At 43.3% G+C, this 17,631-nt stretch overlaps 1 protein-coding gene across 2 annotated transcripts in view; it reads right to left on the bottom strand.

The window, feature by feature from the left end:
• The window catches only part of DDX10 (DEAD-box helicase 10), a 375,483-nt gene that overhangs the window by 288,170 nt on the left and 69,682 nt on the right, over nucleotides 1-17,631 (bottom strand). For both annotated transcript variants that reach the window (XM_050927904.1, XM_050927896.1), the window contains exon 13: nucleotides 1,461-1,905. In XM_050927904.1, the coding sequence (XP_050783861.1) occupies nucleotides 1,461-1,905 (445 nt within the window). The remainder of the gene's footprint in view (nucleotides 1-1,460; nucleotides 1,906-17,631) is intronic.

A 17,631-nucleotide genomic window follows, 5' to 3' on the forward strand; every position in this document is an offset into this window, starting at 1 on the left:
CAACCTTAGTCCTGGGCCACCCGAGTGCCCCAAATCCCAGAGCTCTGGGCAGGTCCCCAACCCCAGCCCCAGAGCTCTGGACAGATCCCAGATCCCAAACCCTGAGCCCTGAAGCTCCAGATGGCATGGCTGCAGCACCCCCAGCCCCGGGCAGAAAAAAAGATTCCCATAAAAGTTAGATGCTGCAGTACAAACCTGGTACTGTACAACTGCCCAAGATTTCAAAGCAATGTGACCTGTCACTTCTTAAATAGCCTGTTTTCCAAGCAATACTCTCACAAAAAAATGTGCAATGATTTTCAGAATCTTTTTTTCAAAAAAATGTAATTCACAGGCTGACTGGACAGTGTAAATTTAAAACAAATGCTTTCCACAGTATGTGAAAATAAAGTGAAAGACAGACACTTAAAAATAACTAATTTTGCTTAATAGAAGAATCTCTTTATAAATATATCTAAGTAAAAAGCACTACCCCAGTGAAGCACTGGAATGGGTTACCTAGGGAGGTGGTGGAATCTCCATCCTTAGAGATTTTAAGGTCAGCCCTGACAAAGCCCTGGCTGGGATGATTTAGTTGGGAATTGGTCCTGTTTGAGCAGGGGGTTGGACTAGATGACCTCCTGAGGTCCCTTCCAACCCTGATATTCTAAGATTCTATGAAGTCCCCGTGAAATGTACTGTCATTTAAATTCAGCTTTTTGTAGTAAAGAAACTAACGGATCACTAGATGAAAAGATACATTATCAAGTGTAACTTTTTCTACATAAGTATTTTTCATAAATATCTTGACTATACTTAACAGAACACCATACCTGAAAAATGCTACATGTGTCAGAATATCAAGAAAGAGGGACACTGAGGTGTCAAGCCATATACGCTTGCCACAGAAATGAAAGATCTAGATGAACACTTTTAATAAACCTTTATAAGTGTTTTACAAGAAGTGTTCTCTTTGTTATTGGATTAACTCCCAATAGCAAAGGTCTCATTAAAAGTAAAATTCATGGTGTGAAGGATACGTTATTGTAAAGAACATTTGTAATGATCTGTATTATGAAGTGATGCATAATGAATTACAATGAGGTTTCCAGCTCCATAAACTCTAAAACCTCATCAATTTAGTTAAAGTTATGACTGTGTCTGCTGCTACTTTTAGGAAAGTACAAGAAAATTGGTAAGTGTAAAGACTTAGAACTGTTAAATTTCTCAGATATCTAAGTTATGAATAATATAACATAGGCCATCCATGAGGCAGGATACTGTTCATTTTATATATTAACAGTAATAAAAATCATGTAATTTCAATTAAGGCTAATTCTGTCCTCTGATACAGGTGGGCAACTCATTTGATATCAAATGAGCATTGTGTAGGGGCAGAATTTTGTTCTTACTCTATTCTCTTACGTAGGTTGCATTAACTTAAAATGAAATTCATGAGGTTCACCCCAAAACGCACTTACCAGTGCTGCAAGATCTTTAGCTTCCAAGCCAAAAACGTTCTGCCGTTTCACTGTCAGCAAATCAAGATCTCTAAAGTCGTCATCGTCATCCGCGAGGAAATTAATGGATTCTGCTTTTGGAACCTTGTTTATTGAAGGAACTTCCTCCTCTTCAGATAATTCCTCTGACTCATCACCCTCTTTGTCAATGACTTTGCTGGGGAGTTCTTTTTCCTCTGGTTCTTCTTTTCTCCCCTCTCCTTTCATTTTTTGAACAGTAGATATCTTTTCTTTAAAATGAGTTCCTCTTTCCTCCACCTCTTCATTGCTTACTAAGGAGCATGCATCTTCACACTGCCCTGTTCCCTCTGGGTGGCTTTTTCCTTCCAATGACTCATTCACAGACAATTGTTTCTGGGCTTTCTGAAGAAATCTAACCCGAGGTTCCACTGCAAGGCCAAGGGAGCTAAAGCATGGGATTAAAAATAATAAAAAATTAATCTGAAACTGAAAACTATTCTACTAAGTTAGAAATTATCAGCACGGGTCTGCGTTTAATTTTGATAATTTTTTTTGTTTAATGTATTTTGACTGGAGTACGTACAAACTAGAATCTCGATTTTTTTTTAATTTACACACACACACAGAAATGGAGAGTCTAACTGTTGGAAAAATGAAAGCCAACAAATACGGGGGAAAACAACTGGAAACATAAGGAGCTCATTAGAAGGGCAGTGCTGAGAAAACAGTACTCCCAAAAGAAACCCAGAGTGACAGCAAATGGCAAATTAAATTACATTTACAATATAATATGATGGTATAAATGACAATGCAATTTAGTACTGCAGAGGGAAAAGATTCACGTCACACACCAAGGAAACAATGGTACTCATCACTGTTGAGACTACCTAAAATACTGTGCACAGTTCTATGTATCTTGGTACCAAAAAGACATGGAAGAAATTCAGAGAAGAGTAACAAAAGTGATTAAGGTAAGATAAAGTCTCTAGTGACTACACTAGAGACTTTACACACATCCATACATGTGGTTGTGCCATAATCCACCTATTGTGCGCATCTAAACCCCAGAAGCACGTATCCGAAGGCAAGTAGAGGACGAGTAACCTAGCATGTCGAAGGGGTGTAGGGAAGTACGCGCTTTAGGCTATGGTACAATATGTGCCAGTGTGTAGTGGGAAAAGGGGTACCAACCTGAGTTTTAAGAGTCTACACCATCTCCATTCCCACAATACAGTGAAGTCTTTCCTGCCTGACACTTACTTACACAATATTAAACTTTTCTATGATAAAAATGCCTATAGTTGCCACAAGGAAATTATTTGATCACCAATTGTACCTTGGAAGATTTCTGGTTAAATAATCAGAGCCTATTACCAGCAACAGGTTAAAACCCGTAAAGGAAATGGAAAAAGTTAACAACAGATATAGAGTATTCTAAGGTCCACGGCCAAATTTAAAATGAATAATTTGTATGCAGATTTTAAATTTCTTTATAATCATTTCTAGTAACAGCTTTCTTGTGGTGAGAGCAGAACTTGCCAAATGCAAGATTCTCAGGAGCTGAATTAACCAAGTCAGTAGTTTTACTAGTTATTTCTGCTTTTGAAACTAAAACCAAGTCTCCATTCCCCCAAGAAGGCCGCATTCTACATGGCTAATGAAGCATCTCTAACTTTAAGTTGCCCCATATTTCTTAAACTTAACCTGGACATGGTTCATCTGATCTTCTATCTACCTGCACCTGCACTTATCTGTTCTATTCCTACAATCTAGGATAATTCTGACCCTTCCGTACAGAGTCTGGAGTAGGATGCAGAGAAAGAGAAAAGTTATTTACCTCACTGTAAAAGACGGTTACTCACCTTTGTAACTGTTGTTCTTCAAGATGTGGTGTTCATATCCATTCCAATTAGGTGTGCACCCACTGCATGCACGATCATCAGAAGATTTGTACCCTAGCAACACTCGGTGGGTCGGCTAAGGCGCCCCCTGGAGTGGCACCTTATGGCGTCGAATATATGCCCCTGACGACCCAGTGCCCCCTCAGTTCCTTCTTGCCAGCTACTTCGACAGAGGGGAAGGAGGGCGGGTTTGGAATGGAAATGAACAACACATCTCAAAGAACAACAGTTACAAAAGGTAAGTAACTGTCTTTTCCTCTTCGAGGCTTGCTCATATCGATTCCAATTAGGTGACTCCCAAGCCTTACTTAGGCGGTGCGGTCCGAGAGAGATGTTGCGGAGTGAAGGACCACTGAACCAAATGCAGCATCACCCCTGGACTGCTGCACTATCGCATAGTGGGAGGCAAAGGTATGTACTGATGACCAAGTTGCTGCCCTACAGATCTCCTACAGGGAGCGCCCCTGGGAGAGAGCAGAACACCTGGCACTTCTGATTCTCGCGAGAGGTGAAGAGGTCAACGTGGGGAAATCCCCACTTCCACAAAACAGAAAGGATAATGTCTGGACGAATCGACCACTTTTGAACCAGAAAGGATCTGCTGAGGCATTCTGACAAGGTGTTCTGGACTCCTGGGAGAAACAAAGCCACCAGGTGGATCGAGTGTGCTAGGCAGAATTCCCACAATTTGATGGCCTCACAACAGATGGGGGACGATCGCACTCCCCCTTGCTTGTTGATGTAAAACATGGCCGTTGTGTTGTCCATAAGGACTGCGACACAACAGCCCCGAAGGTGCTCGTGGAAAACCTGACACGTCAGGCAAACTGCTCTCAGTTCCCGTACGTTGATTTGTAGGGTTCTCTCTCAAGAGGACCAAAGGCCTTGTGTACGAAGGTTCTTGAGGTGAGCACCCCAGCCCAGAGATGACAGATCCATGGTCAGGACCAGGGAGGGCTGTGGTGCATGGAATGGCACTCCCTTGCATACTAAGCTGGGGTTCAGCCACCAAGCCAGGGAGGAGACAACCTCCGGTGGTACTGTGAGCACTGTGTTCAAATCGTGCCGGCCTGGGTAGCAGACTGATGCAAGCAAGGCCTGGAGCAGACAGAGGTATAGTCAGGCATGTTTGGTCACGAAGGTGCGCGATGCCATGTGGCCCAGAAGATCAAGATACGTGCAAGGTCGGGAAGTTCTGTAGGCTGCAGATAATGGCCTCCATGGCCTGGAAGTGGACTTGTGGAAAGCACGCACGGGCGAGATTTGAATCCAGGACTGCTCTGATAAAGTCTATTCTTTGGGTCACCTGCAAAGTGGACTTTTTGGCATTGAGCAGCAGGCCCAGCTGTCTGAACAGGCTCATGGTGAACCGAACATGAGATTGTACCTAGAACTCAGAGCGAACTCAAATGAGCCAGTCGTCGAGGCACGGAAACAATTGTATCCGATGTTGACGGAGGGAGGCAGCTATAACAGCAATTCGTAAAGACTCTTGGTGCTGTGGACAGGCTGTAGGACCCAGCGGTCAGTTGTTATGTGGGACCACGCAGGGAGGAAATAGGAAAGGCAGTTGGAGAAAGGTGGGAAAGGATCCTGTGAGGAGATTGGTGCTCCACCCCGGGTGCACCTTCAAAAGTTTTGCTTCGGCCCCGTCAATGCTTTGAGGGGGAAGGGGAGGCCTGATTCTGGCCCATCTGAGGGCCAGACCCCTTCTCCAACCCCAGTCACATCTTCTGGAGAAGTCCTGTCTGGGCCGAGGGTTAGGGTAGGTGCGTTGCAGTTGGGGCCGGAAGGACCTCCACTGTGTCACCGGGGTATGCATGTCCAGTGAGCGCATGATGTCGCGGTTATCCTTTAGACTCTGAAGCCTAGAGAGTCAGTCTTGTCCGAGAATAACCCCAGGCCATCGAAGGGCAGGTCCTGAATCGTTTGCTGCAGCTCCGGCGGAAGACCGGACACCTGCAGCCACAAGATGCAGCACATAGCTACACCTGAAGCTAGAGTCCTTGCCACTGAGTCTGCCGCATCTATCGAAGCCTGCAAGGAGGTCCTGGCTACTTTCTTGTCCTCCTCTAGCAAGGCCCCGAACTCCTCCCTGGACTCCTGAGGAACCAGCTCCTTGAATTTCCCCATGGAGTTCCAGACGTTGTACTTATAACGGCTCAGGAGAGCCTGTTGGTTAGCCACCCAAAGTTGTAGACCATCAGTGGAGTATACTTTGCGGCCAAATAAATCCAGGTGTAACGATGCTGGTTCTGACGGGACCCAACTGAGAGTGCCAATTCAAGGCAAATTGCTTAAAACAGGGCAGTTACAGCCCAAGGCTGGGGTTTTTTCACCTCTAAGGCAAACCAAACCAGCCAGACCAAGAGGACTTTGGTTTCACCCCATTAGCTAACCACAAGTCACACAAGCAATTCCTTTAGACTCTCCAGTTTCCCAGTATCACCACTAGTGCTATCCGTCACGGGGATGAATGGTTAGGAACACCAACACCTCAAAAGAAAAAGGGTTCTCTCAATTCCAAAGAACCAAGCCCCAGACCCAGGTCAATATACAAATCAGATCTTACCCATAAATCACACTGTTGCCAATCCTTTAGAATCTAAAGGTTTATTCATAAAAGGAAAAAGATATAGGTGGGACTAGAATTGGTTAAATGAAATCAATTACATACAGTAACGGCAAAGTTTTTGGTTCAGGCTTTTAGCAGTGATAGAATAAACTGCAAGTTCAAATCAAGTCTCTGGAGTACAGTACATCCACAGCTGGGATGGGTCATTCAGTCCTTTGTGTAGAGCTTCCTTGTAGCGAAGTCCCTCCAGAGGTAAGAATCAGAATTGAAGACAAGATGGAGATGAGGCATCAACCTTTTTCAGTCTTTTCTAAGTGTAAGAACACCTCTTTGTTCTTAATGTGGAAAAATTACAGCCAAATGGAGTCTGGAGTCACATGGGCAAGTTCCTGCATTCTTTGTTGAGTTACAAGGCGTATCTGTCTTTTCTCAATGGGTCAATTGTATAGCTGATGATCCTTAATGGGCCATCAAGCAGGCTAGGCAGAGCTAACACCAACTTGTCTGGGATGTTACCCAGAAGCACAGCATAAGTTTGAAAAACAGACAGTATATAGCCAATATTCATAACTTCAACTACAAAAATGACACATGCATACAGACAGCATAATCATAACCCGCAACCTATAACCTGGTCTTAGACACCTCATTTGACTCCCTTTACACAAGATTTGGTGCCACTACAGGACTTTGGTTGCCACCATGTTTTATATGATCCCAGTTCGAATCAATAACGTGACACCAGGTGCCTAGCATCCTTGAATTTAGGGGCGGGTGCTTGTTGACTGTGCCTTTCCCTTTCATTGACAGACTGTACAAACAGGGAGCATGGTTGGGGGGTGAATACATAAGATTCATAGCCCTTGGAAGGAACTAAGTATTTCCTCTCAACCCCCTTCGCAGTGGGAGGGATAGACGCTGGCGACTTCCAGATAGTATTAGCATTAGCCTGGATGAACGGCAAGGCTATGCGTGTGGGAGCATCAGCAGACAAGATGTCCATCACCGGATCCTCTTGCTCCATCACCTCCTCCACCTGGAGGTTCATGTTTTGTGCCATCCTACGCAGCAAGTCTTGGTGTGCACGGAGGTCTATAGGTGGTGGTCCAGAGGAGGTTGTGCCTGTAACTGCCTCATCAGGAGATGAAGAGGACGACAGCCCTCGGACTAAAGGTTCCTGGGGTAAGTCTTGCTGGGGCAGGTCCAGCTGTCCCAGGTTCTCCATATTAGGAGCTTGTGTCTGAGATGGTTGCAGGGCACCAGACTCCACGTCCCGGGGGGGAGGGGGCGCTACCCATGGCCTCTGGGATTCGGGGTTCAGAATGAGCAGAATGCGAAGCCCTGAAGGGGACGCCTTGGGCCTGATGGTATGCCCAAGGGGTCCAGAAGGACCACTGCAGTGGTCCCTTAGCAGGATTCTATCCCTCATCCTGCCATTGAGAGTCTCCATCCACATCCTGGTCATAGGCAGGATAGCCACTCTCCGCCTGAGATGACCTCGAGTTAGGGTGGGAAGGCCAAGGTGGGGCCGACTGGTTATGCTGTGTTGCACTATCCCACATTGATGGACCACATCATAAGGACGGTGATCGGCGCAGAGACCTGGATCTGGACCGATGATCATAGCAGTACCAGGAAGGAGATCTGGACACCGATGAAGATCTCCAGGCAGAATGGCGCCAGGATCTACTCCAGAGATTGGTGCTGTGATCGGTGCCGGGAACTTGACTGGTACCAACCGTACCAGGACGGAGAGCTTCTCGACATGGAACGGTGCCACGAGTACGACCGGCGCCAAGATGATGTTCGGTGCCAGGACTGTGAGCAGTGCCACACACGGGACCAGCGTCTAGAGCGGGACCGCGATCTGGAGTGGTGCCGAGACCTCCCAGTCTGCAATGGAGGACTCATGATAGCGGGATTCCCCATCAATGGGACAAACCGCATCGGTGGTGCCGGAGGCTGTGACAGCCCTGACTCAGTGAGAGTGATTAAGTCGCGGGCCGTAGAGAAGGTCTCCAGGGTAGATGGCAGACTGAGCTTGACCGCGGTGCGCACCAGGGAGCTCATATACACCAGACTCAACAGCGCTTGCAGCACCAGAATCAACGGTGCCAGAGCTGGAGCCTTCGCGGGGCTATCCAGTACAGGACGTTGCTCTAAGAGGGGCACCAGCGGTGCCTGTGACTGGACAGAAGCAGCAGGTTACTTGTGCTGCTTTTTAGACCCAGGAGACAGTGAGTGGCGTCAGGCCAGTCGCGATGCCGGAGACATCCGGTGCCGGGAGTCTTTGCCAGTGCCAGGTCTTTCTGGTGCCGGAGGTGCACTTCAGGCCAACAGTGCCAGGTCTTTGCTCGGGCTCGAGGCACCGGGCTAAGTGCCACTTCCATGAGGAGCTGCCTCAAACAAAAGTTCTGCTCCTTTTTTGTCCGCAGTCTGAATGCCTCACAGATGCAGCACTTATCTGTTTGATGGGATTCCCTCAGGCACTTCAGGTAGGAGTCGTGGGGTCTCCCGTAGGCATCGGCTTAAGACAGGCCGAGCAGGGCTTGAAACCCAGAGACCCAGACATGAGCCCGGGTACCGGGAAGGAGGGAGGGAGAAACCCCCTTTCCTCCAACTACTATATACACTATCTACACAATTTACTATTAACTACAACTAGAAACTACTAACAACTATACTACAAAACTAACTAGTGAAAAACAAGTAAGCTAGGGAAGTGGAGATCAGCTATGCCACACTCCACAGTTCCAACGACCGTCACAGGCGGTAAGAAGGAACTGAGGGGGCACGGGGTCAGCAGGGGCATATATCTGGCGCCATAAGGGCGCCACTCCAGGGGACGCCTCAGCCAACCCACCGAGTGTTGCTAGGGTAAAAATCTTCCAACGATCATGCATGCGGCGCACGCACACCTAATTGGAATTGATATGAGCAAGCACTCGAAGAACTGGAATTCTTAGAGATGTGTGGTCCCTATCTGTATGCCATTGCAGGTATGTAAGTGCTCCACACGGCCGAGACCAGAGAATTTTTGCAAGCAGTTGGTCCACACCTGAGTCCAAGGGTGGGTAACATCCACTGATCGCCACCAGGTAAACTCATATTGAACTATGGGAAAGACCCACCTTGAGACTAAGGTTACATCTACATTACTGCGGGATCGACGCTGCAGTGATTGATGTACCACGGGTCAATTTAGCAGGTCTAGTGAAGACCTGGGAATGAGAGGAGTAAGCTAAGTCGACAGAAGAGTGTCTCCCAAGCTCAGTGTAGACACCGCAGTAAATCAACCTAAGCTATGTTGACTCCAACTACATTATTCATGTAGTTGGCGTTGCGTAACTTAAGTGGACTTACCACAGCAGTGTAGATATAGCCTACGAAGATAGTCTAAAATAACGGGAATATCTGCTGTCTCTGGAGATATATTATTTTGCTGGGCCGAGAGAGAGAACTGTTTCCACTTGGCTAGGTAACATTTTCCAGAAGTCCTTTTAAATATAAATAAATATATGGAGGTATACCTATCTCATAGAACTGGAAGGGACCTCAAAAGGTCATCAAGTCCAGCCCCCTGCCTTCACTAGCAGGACCAAGCACTGATTTTGCCCCAGATCCCTAAGTGGCCCCCTCAAGGACTGAACTCACAACCCTGGGTTTAGCAGGCCAATGCTCAAACCACTGAGCTATCCCTCCCCCCTTTCTATTATTAAGAATGGCTTGCACAGCTTCAGAGCATGAATGTTCTAGACTTGATGCCCACTCAAATACCAAGCAGTGAGATGAAGCACTTCCAGATTAGGATGCCAGAGTCTGCTATATTCCTGGGTCAACAGGTGCAGTAATAGCCAAATGCTGACAGATGGATGGGATGACATTTGTAGGAGGTTTGGAAACCAGACTGTCTGGGCCATTTGGGAGTGATGAAGATGACTTGTTCCGTGTCCTATCGAATCCTCAGTAGAACCCAAGGTAGTAGCAGGATGGGAAGGGAGGCACAGCTCATGGCAGTACGAAAGTATTGCCTCTGGAATGCTTCCTTTGAGCTACCCTGGAGTAGTATATTTTACATTTCCTCTTTGCCTGAGAGGAAAACAGGTTCCAATCGGGGGTTCCCCACTGAGTTAAAATGCTGTGCACCATGAATCATGCCACTTCCACTCCTGACAGATGGCAAAATGTCTGCTGCGACTGTCTGCCAATAAATTTTCGGTTCCTGGAGGGAACACTGTCAATAGGGTGATGCGGTTCTTCATACACCAGTACCATAAAGTGACAGCTTTCATACACAGATTTTGTAGAATATGGTCATTAAATTTTGACACATCTACTGGTTTGAAGACAAGAATCAGGCCAAAGAGAAAAGGTTACAACTGAGGCCAGGAAGTGGTAAGAAAGAACTGGGGAGGCTGTTGGTCAGCCCTGCCCCTCATACCTTCAGTGTTTGGCATAGGCCCAGGCGTGGACCTATAGAAACTGCCTGCAAAAATTCTCTGGTCTCAGATGCATGAAGCACATATGCACCCATAGCAGAATACATATACAGACAAGCACTTGAAGAAAAATTGCTGTTTCAATGTCTTGCATCATCCATCAAACTCTCTCCACTTTTCTGTTTGAATCACTTTAAATTTCTCCTTAAAGCTTTCCTGAGCACCTTACCAATATAGAACCAAAGAAAAAGAGTTTTACCATTTAAGACACTTCTATATATAAAGTATGCTATGATGCGTCACCATCATAAACCCTTCACAACAGTATTGCCCAGCTTTAGGGCTCAGGAACCCAAACAATCAACACAAATATTACAAAGTGTTCAGAAGTGAGAGTTTAATTTTCCAAGTCTATATATACACAGTATGTACTAAAAGTCCCTTATCTTTCCCCCCACAAAAATACAGTCCAGCCAAAACTTCCCTTCTGTCAAACTATGACATTTACTGAATGCCCCTTCCCTTTTGGTTACTAGGGCATTCAGTGCCTATTGGCGAAGTAAATACATTTAGCGTTTTTTTCCTTTGTGGGTCATTAACACCACCTGAATTTCCACACAAACTCTGAAAATGCCTGCCAGTTTGTAGGACCATTAAATATTTTATACTGCCTGATCTTCTGTATTCTCAATCTCAGTACATTCAAGATTATATATTACATATATACACATTCTTCCAGGAGCAATCAGCAGCAATGGAGTTTCAGCGGGGCATTTCAAAGAAAAAGGGAAAGAATGATAATTTGAGGGAAGTTTCCATTTAGTACCTTGTGCACATTCACCAAACACCCATTAGTAAAAGAATTTATATGCAACATACTTCTGATATTAAAGGAAACAATTGTCTATCTTAAAATAATTTTAGCATTTGACTATTAATTGACTTGCAAACAAAAGTGAACTCTACAAATTAGTTTATTGGCTAAGTGGAACAGAAATGGTGAAATGAAGCAGATTTAACTGTAGTCCCTAACGGTTTAAATCAGGATTAGGGCCTCATTATAATAGGCACTGTACAACATAAATGAAGACCTGATTCCTGCCTCAAAGAGCTTACAAACTTCTGAGTGAATAAAAGTCAGTCAATCAGTTGCAAATGCTAAACAAATACTAATTTTGCAGAGTACTTTTCCCATTTTCCTAACAACATCTTTACCACACAAGTGTGATTTTCACTTTAGGTAAAGTCCTGAGAGTGCTAACTTACTCTACTGCTATATATTGTACCATATAAGTAATCAATGTACATGTTTGCAGTTTTGCCAAATATCATGATTTCATCATGAGTCTCATTAAACACCTCTTCCTCTATATAACACAAATTTGGATATAATGTGGTAAAGCAGTGCTCTGGGGAAGTGGGGCTGCGCACTCCAGTGGATCAATGCAAGTACAATGTAACGCGGTTTCACCTATAACGCGGTAAGATTTTTTGGCTCCTGAGGACAGAGTTATATCGAGGTAGAGGTGTATCTGGTGGTTTTTTTTAAGGCCCCAAGATGCTAGAATCCAGGATTGAAAAATCTAAACTTCCATTTTAAAAAAAATGAAGCTTCCAACCCTCACAGCTATAGAGAAAAGATTGAAAATGAGGGGTGCATCTTGCTCAGAAAGTAGAAGGGAAATTAAATGAACTATTTTTTTTTTTAAATCTCAATATTTTGGGGGCTGTGTCATGATTTTTGAGGTTGACAATACTGGTTTTGTAATTCAACAAGAAATATTATGTACGTGGTTTCTGATCTGGAGCAGGACCAAGTGTCACTGTCACCTTCAAGCGATAAAATTGGTTGCCAATTCAAGCACTGGTAATTTTTTGTAGGGCATTTAACAACTCTACAGAAGTAGGATGCTAGTTAACTGGATCCACATGACTTCTGAATTATTATAATATCCAAACCCCTTGACTCAGACCTTCTTCTAAGCTGCAGATTATTCCCCTCCATATCTCAACTTCACACACTTGACAAGTTAAAAGTACTGAAATGACTATTAACAAGTAGCTTTTTTTTAGCCAAAAGGAGGCTTTTACTTACGCCTTGGTACAAACATTTACACAAACGCTTAACTTTAACTATGTGAATAGTGCCATTCAAACTAGTATTTGCAAAGCTAGGCCTTAGTTCTTATCTCTGTACTCAAATCTCTAAACAAAACATGAGATAACCACACAACTATGTGGAGGTACCTTTAATCGACAAAACAAATAGAAGGCATGTAGCCCTTTACTTTCACACTGGATTAATACATTCAGTCCACAAGTTTTAAAGTTAGTCCTGGAACTTTAACTGTAAACTGCCTGTTCATGCACTTTATTTAACCAACTCTTGATTACACAAGTGACTAAAGCTTTAATTTATATTACTAAATCTTACCAATTAATTAACATGACAGATAACCACACAGGCCATGTCCTTCCAAAATACCCTGCACTGACTTGAATGGTTTTTGTCTTTATAAAAATTTTACATCAGACAATTTTTTCTCAGAAATGCCATATTGGCAATAAGGACTTTCAGTTCTTTTCTTCTGCTGTAATTTGTTGCAAAATCTGAAGTCTATAGTAGTCTCAGTGCAGTTGCTGGACTATTGGTTTAAAAGTTAAAACTAATTGAAGAAAAATGAGTCTTCTGATGGAGTTGTTTAGGTGGCAGTTAATGGTCCTTTGACACGTACAGCTATATATGCATGTCAGATACTCAAATCAGGACTACACATCCTTCCCTGGTTCCCCAAGCTCCCATACCTTGCACCTGTTTAACTAAATCAATTTAGAAAGTGATTTAAACCAGTGAAACATGTATGTATAGACAAGACCTCAATCAGAATCTCCAAATCTCATCAGTCTACAAGTGGCCACTTTACAGTAATACTCATATTTCCCCCTCAGATAATCTCACAGGCTTTGTCTTCACTGTGTTAGGAGATAACTATCCCTTGTTCTTGATCTAATCATATTCAGTGTCTATCAATGATCTGAAAGAAAATATAAAGTCATTGCTGGTAACTTCTACAAATGACAAAAATCGGTAGAGTGGGAAAACAATGACAAGCCAGTTATTCAAAATTATCTGGGTTGCTTCATAATTAGGCTCATCAGAACACCATGTGTTTTAATACAGCCAAATTCAAGATCATACAGGTAAGGATGAGTGTAGGTCATACTTACCGGATGGGAGATTGCATTCTGGAAAAAAGTGACTGACAAGGTTTTAAGGTTCTTGGCTGATAACCAGATGAACATGTGCTGCCAATGCAGTCCTGCAGCTAAGACAACTAATGCAATTCTTGGATATAAGCGGTATAATAGTGAATAAGAGTATTAACTCCGTATACAACATTGATGAGACCATTACTGGAATATTGTGTCCAGTTGTAAGCATTAGGATATAGATATTCAGGCCTGTCTGCAAGGGCCTATACTTTACAAATTTAGGTGTATTCTTATCACTTAGCTAGTTATAGAGATATAAAAGAAAGAATCAAAATCACTGTCTGTGTAATGGGCTTCTCTTACTGTGACAGTCTGAGGCCTGGTTCTTCAGCTAAGCAGCAGAGGCCAGCCATAAACCGGGAAATGTATGGTCACATCCTCACATTCCAAACTAGTCACATTGAAATAAGGCAATCTGAGGCTGTTAGGAAGGTGATCTGATCTATCACCTCCAGAGAAAGGAAAGAGTCTAGAACATGTAAAAGAAAATTTAGTTTGATAGTTTTGTCTGGTAAGAACTCACTTATCAATAGACACAGCTGGAAAACCCTTATGTGTGTATAGATGTAGTTGTAAAATCCTCACTTCTGTATTGTTTTGTATGTTTATTTGCATGGTCTCTGTCTGGTTCTGTGATTGTTTCTGTCTGCTGTATAATTAATTTTGTTGGGTGTAAACCAATTAAGGTGGTGGGATATAATTGGTTAAATAACCATGTTGCAATGTGTTAAGATTGGTTAGTTAAATTTCAGTAAAATGATTGGTTAAGGTATAGCTAAGCAGAACTCAAGTTTTACTATATAGTCTGCAGTCAATCAGGAAGTAAGGGGGGGTATAGGAACAGGGGCTGGGGGTGGGGGTGGGGGAATTGGGATCATGTTTTGCTAAAGGGGGGAACGGGAACGGGGGAATGGGAACAGGGACACAGGCAAGGCTCTGTGGTGTCAGAGCTGGGAAGGGGGACACTAAGGAAGTAAACTGGAATCATGCTTGCTGGAAATTCACCCCAATAAACATCGAATTGTTTACACCTTTGGACTTCGGGTATTGTTGCTCTTTGTTCATGCGAGAAGGACCAGGGAAATGAGAGGGTTAAGGAATAAGCCCCCTAACAGTGAGGTTCACACATCAAGAAAGATGTTTAACTACTGGAAAGGGTTCCGAAAACAGCTGGAAAGTCTGTCTTACAGTGAATGACTTAGAAAGCTCAAGTATCAGAGGGGTAGCCGTGTTAATCTGGATCTGTAAAAGCAGCAAAGAATCCTGTGGCACCTTATAGACAAACAGACATTTTGGAGCATGAGCTTTCGTGGGTGAATACCCACTTCGTCAGATGCATGTAGTGGAAATTTCCAGGGGCAGGTATATATATGCAAGCAAGCTAGAGATAAAGAGGTTGGTTCAATCAGGGAGGATGAGGCCCTGCTCTAGCAGTTGAGGTGTGAAAACCAAGGGAGAAGAAACTGGTTTTGTAATTGGCTAGCTATTCCATCTTTCTATTTAGTTTCCCAAAGACAAGGTTAAGACACAACCTACCTCACAGTCTACAAGTACTTACACAGAGAAACATTTCTGACAGAGCGTTCCTCAATCTAGTCCAAGACAAAACAAGAGCCAACAGCTGGAAGCTGAAGCTACATAAATTCAGGCACAGTTTTTTTAAATGAGGGTAATTATCCACTGGAACAACTCACACCTAGGGATGCAGTAGATTCTTCATCATTTGACATCTTTAAATCAAGATTGGAAATCTTCCTAAAATGTCCTCTTGCTTAGCTACGAGATATGAGCTTGACGCAGACATTCCATCGCCTCCTTTATGCAGGTGGTCATTATGCTTGAGGACAGTTTTCAAACCTGTGACTCACCTCTTCACATCGAATCAGGCACTCTGGCTTGCACTATTGCTCATCCCAGCAACAGCAGTCTCCAAAACTCTTCCCATCATGCTGTCACTCCTCAAAAAGCTCGTGTCTGTCTCGCTTACAGTCCTTTACTTTACAATTTCTCCCATGCTGACAACAATCTGGTACACCGTCACCCTGGACGCTCAAAGTCTCCCTAAGCCTTTCCAATTTTTGTGTGTTTTTAATCTCAGGAGGCAGGTAAGCATAAAGGCTGGTAATGTATAGCATACAACAATCTTGTAAGAAACATCATCTGAATCCATTCTTCAAGTTGTTAACACGAGAAGTTCAATAAATAAGCTAAATAACAGGATCAATAAAGGACAACCTCATCTCATACTCTGATGTCAGGAAAACTGGGATGACTTTTTTGGGAGGATGACTTAAGTGGAAAGTATAAGACTTTCAATCAGTTTCTAAAGGCAATGCTAAAACTGAAATTGAATTTCTCTGGTATTACATGCATGAAATCACATTTGACACAGTCAAAGTCTTCTCAGCATCTAAAGATAACTGGGACAGCCAAACACCATCTATGCTTTGAACTGAACTGAGGAATGTCCTTAACTACCATCCTGAGATAACTAGTTCATTTCATAGCCAGGTGCCAATTATTTTTAGGTGAGATTAGGAAAGAAGGCCCTTCAGGAGTAACATTTAGGGGATTAAAAGCATGATGCAAGCCTTGTTTTTTATCCAAGTAAGCACCAGCATACAGCTTTTCTGAGCATTTCAAATAAAACCTAATAGAAACAAATACCCTCGGCTGCCTTAAGATTTAACATTTTGTGCTTACTGGAGTATTTGGAATTCAACTTAATGTGAAGATCCTGGGTTATGTGTGCTTCCATTGAAAGAGCAAGTTTAATAAACCACGATTTGGATTGAGTCAGAAGCTGGGCATAGTTCTCCTACTCCTCTCAAAAGAAAAAATGACCTTCCTCATGGATAGCAGTCTGGAGCCAGCCTACCCTTCATAACAGAAACTGTTCTTGCACCAGATAATTTTGTTGCAGACCTACCAAGCCAGGAAGGTTTACTTTTGTATTCACCATTACTTTATGTGAAGTTACAGTGACATTGCTGCTTCCTCTGTATCTAGCAGATTTCTCTCTTCCTGCTCTGGATGGTGAGCTAGTGGTAAATCACTGGTGGCCATGGCTGTAGGAGTGCTAATATGTAACAATATTTCTGGACACTAGTTACCTTTATTCCAATGCTAAACTATTATATATAAACAGTTTACCAAGTAGCAGATATAACCCTTCAGAGAAGCTGACCTACAAAAAGAAAAAGGCAACACCTTTGTACATTACACTGGAATCTGTAACTGCAAACAGAGGCAGAGGAACATTTAAAAATCTTGCAGAAATGAAACTTCCAGAAGAGAAAATACTATTTGCTGATCCTGCTTAAAACCTTCCCCATATAAGATTCCCCATAAAGCCTTTCCCCTTTGTATATTATTTGGCCCATGCAAACAGCTACATAAAAATGTTCTGAAAGGCAAGAGGAGCAAATAATCTGAAACTGGAAGAAATCAAATCATCAGCACCAGTGACACACATCTGAGTTAACCGACTATCCAGATGGCTCTGATTAATAACCAAACTGAACCGTGAAATTGTTTTAGCTGCATTATCTGTTTGATTGCTCATTATCAAAGTAGTATCTTATTCACAATGAGCAATTGTGTCTATTCGGCTAGGAAGTTTTCTTAGCATCCTTAGGAAAATCATTTGCCCTGTCTACATTCCAGGTAGGAAATTGTTGAGCTCAAATAGCTTCTAACTCTTTACAACTAGCAGTGGACTAAGGCTTGTAATTACTATATCATAATTGAGTTTTCCTGAATCTAAAATCAGACCTGTACCTCTCTCAGCAATATAAATCCCTATATGGTTTGGGACTCGTGCATTTTTTAGTGTATTTCTCTGTTAGCAGTATATCCCTGGAGCGCTCAAGTTTGCAGTCTCTAGATTGCGCTTCTCTAGAATTTTCTTTCCCCCTTGGTCCAACAGAACCTGAGCAGGATGATGGATAGGGTAAGTTGCAAGGCCTGTTCAACTAGTGTTT

This window comes from Gopherus flavomarginatus, chromosome 1, assembly GCF_025201925.1.
Source record: "Gopherus flavomarginatus isolate rGopFla2 chromosome 1, rGopFla2.mat.asm, whole genome shotgun sequence".
In the NCBI taxonomy this organism is placed as follows: domain Eukaryota; kingdom Metazoa; phylum Chordata; order Testudines; family Testudinidae; genus Gopherus; species Gopherus flavomarginatus.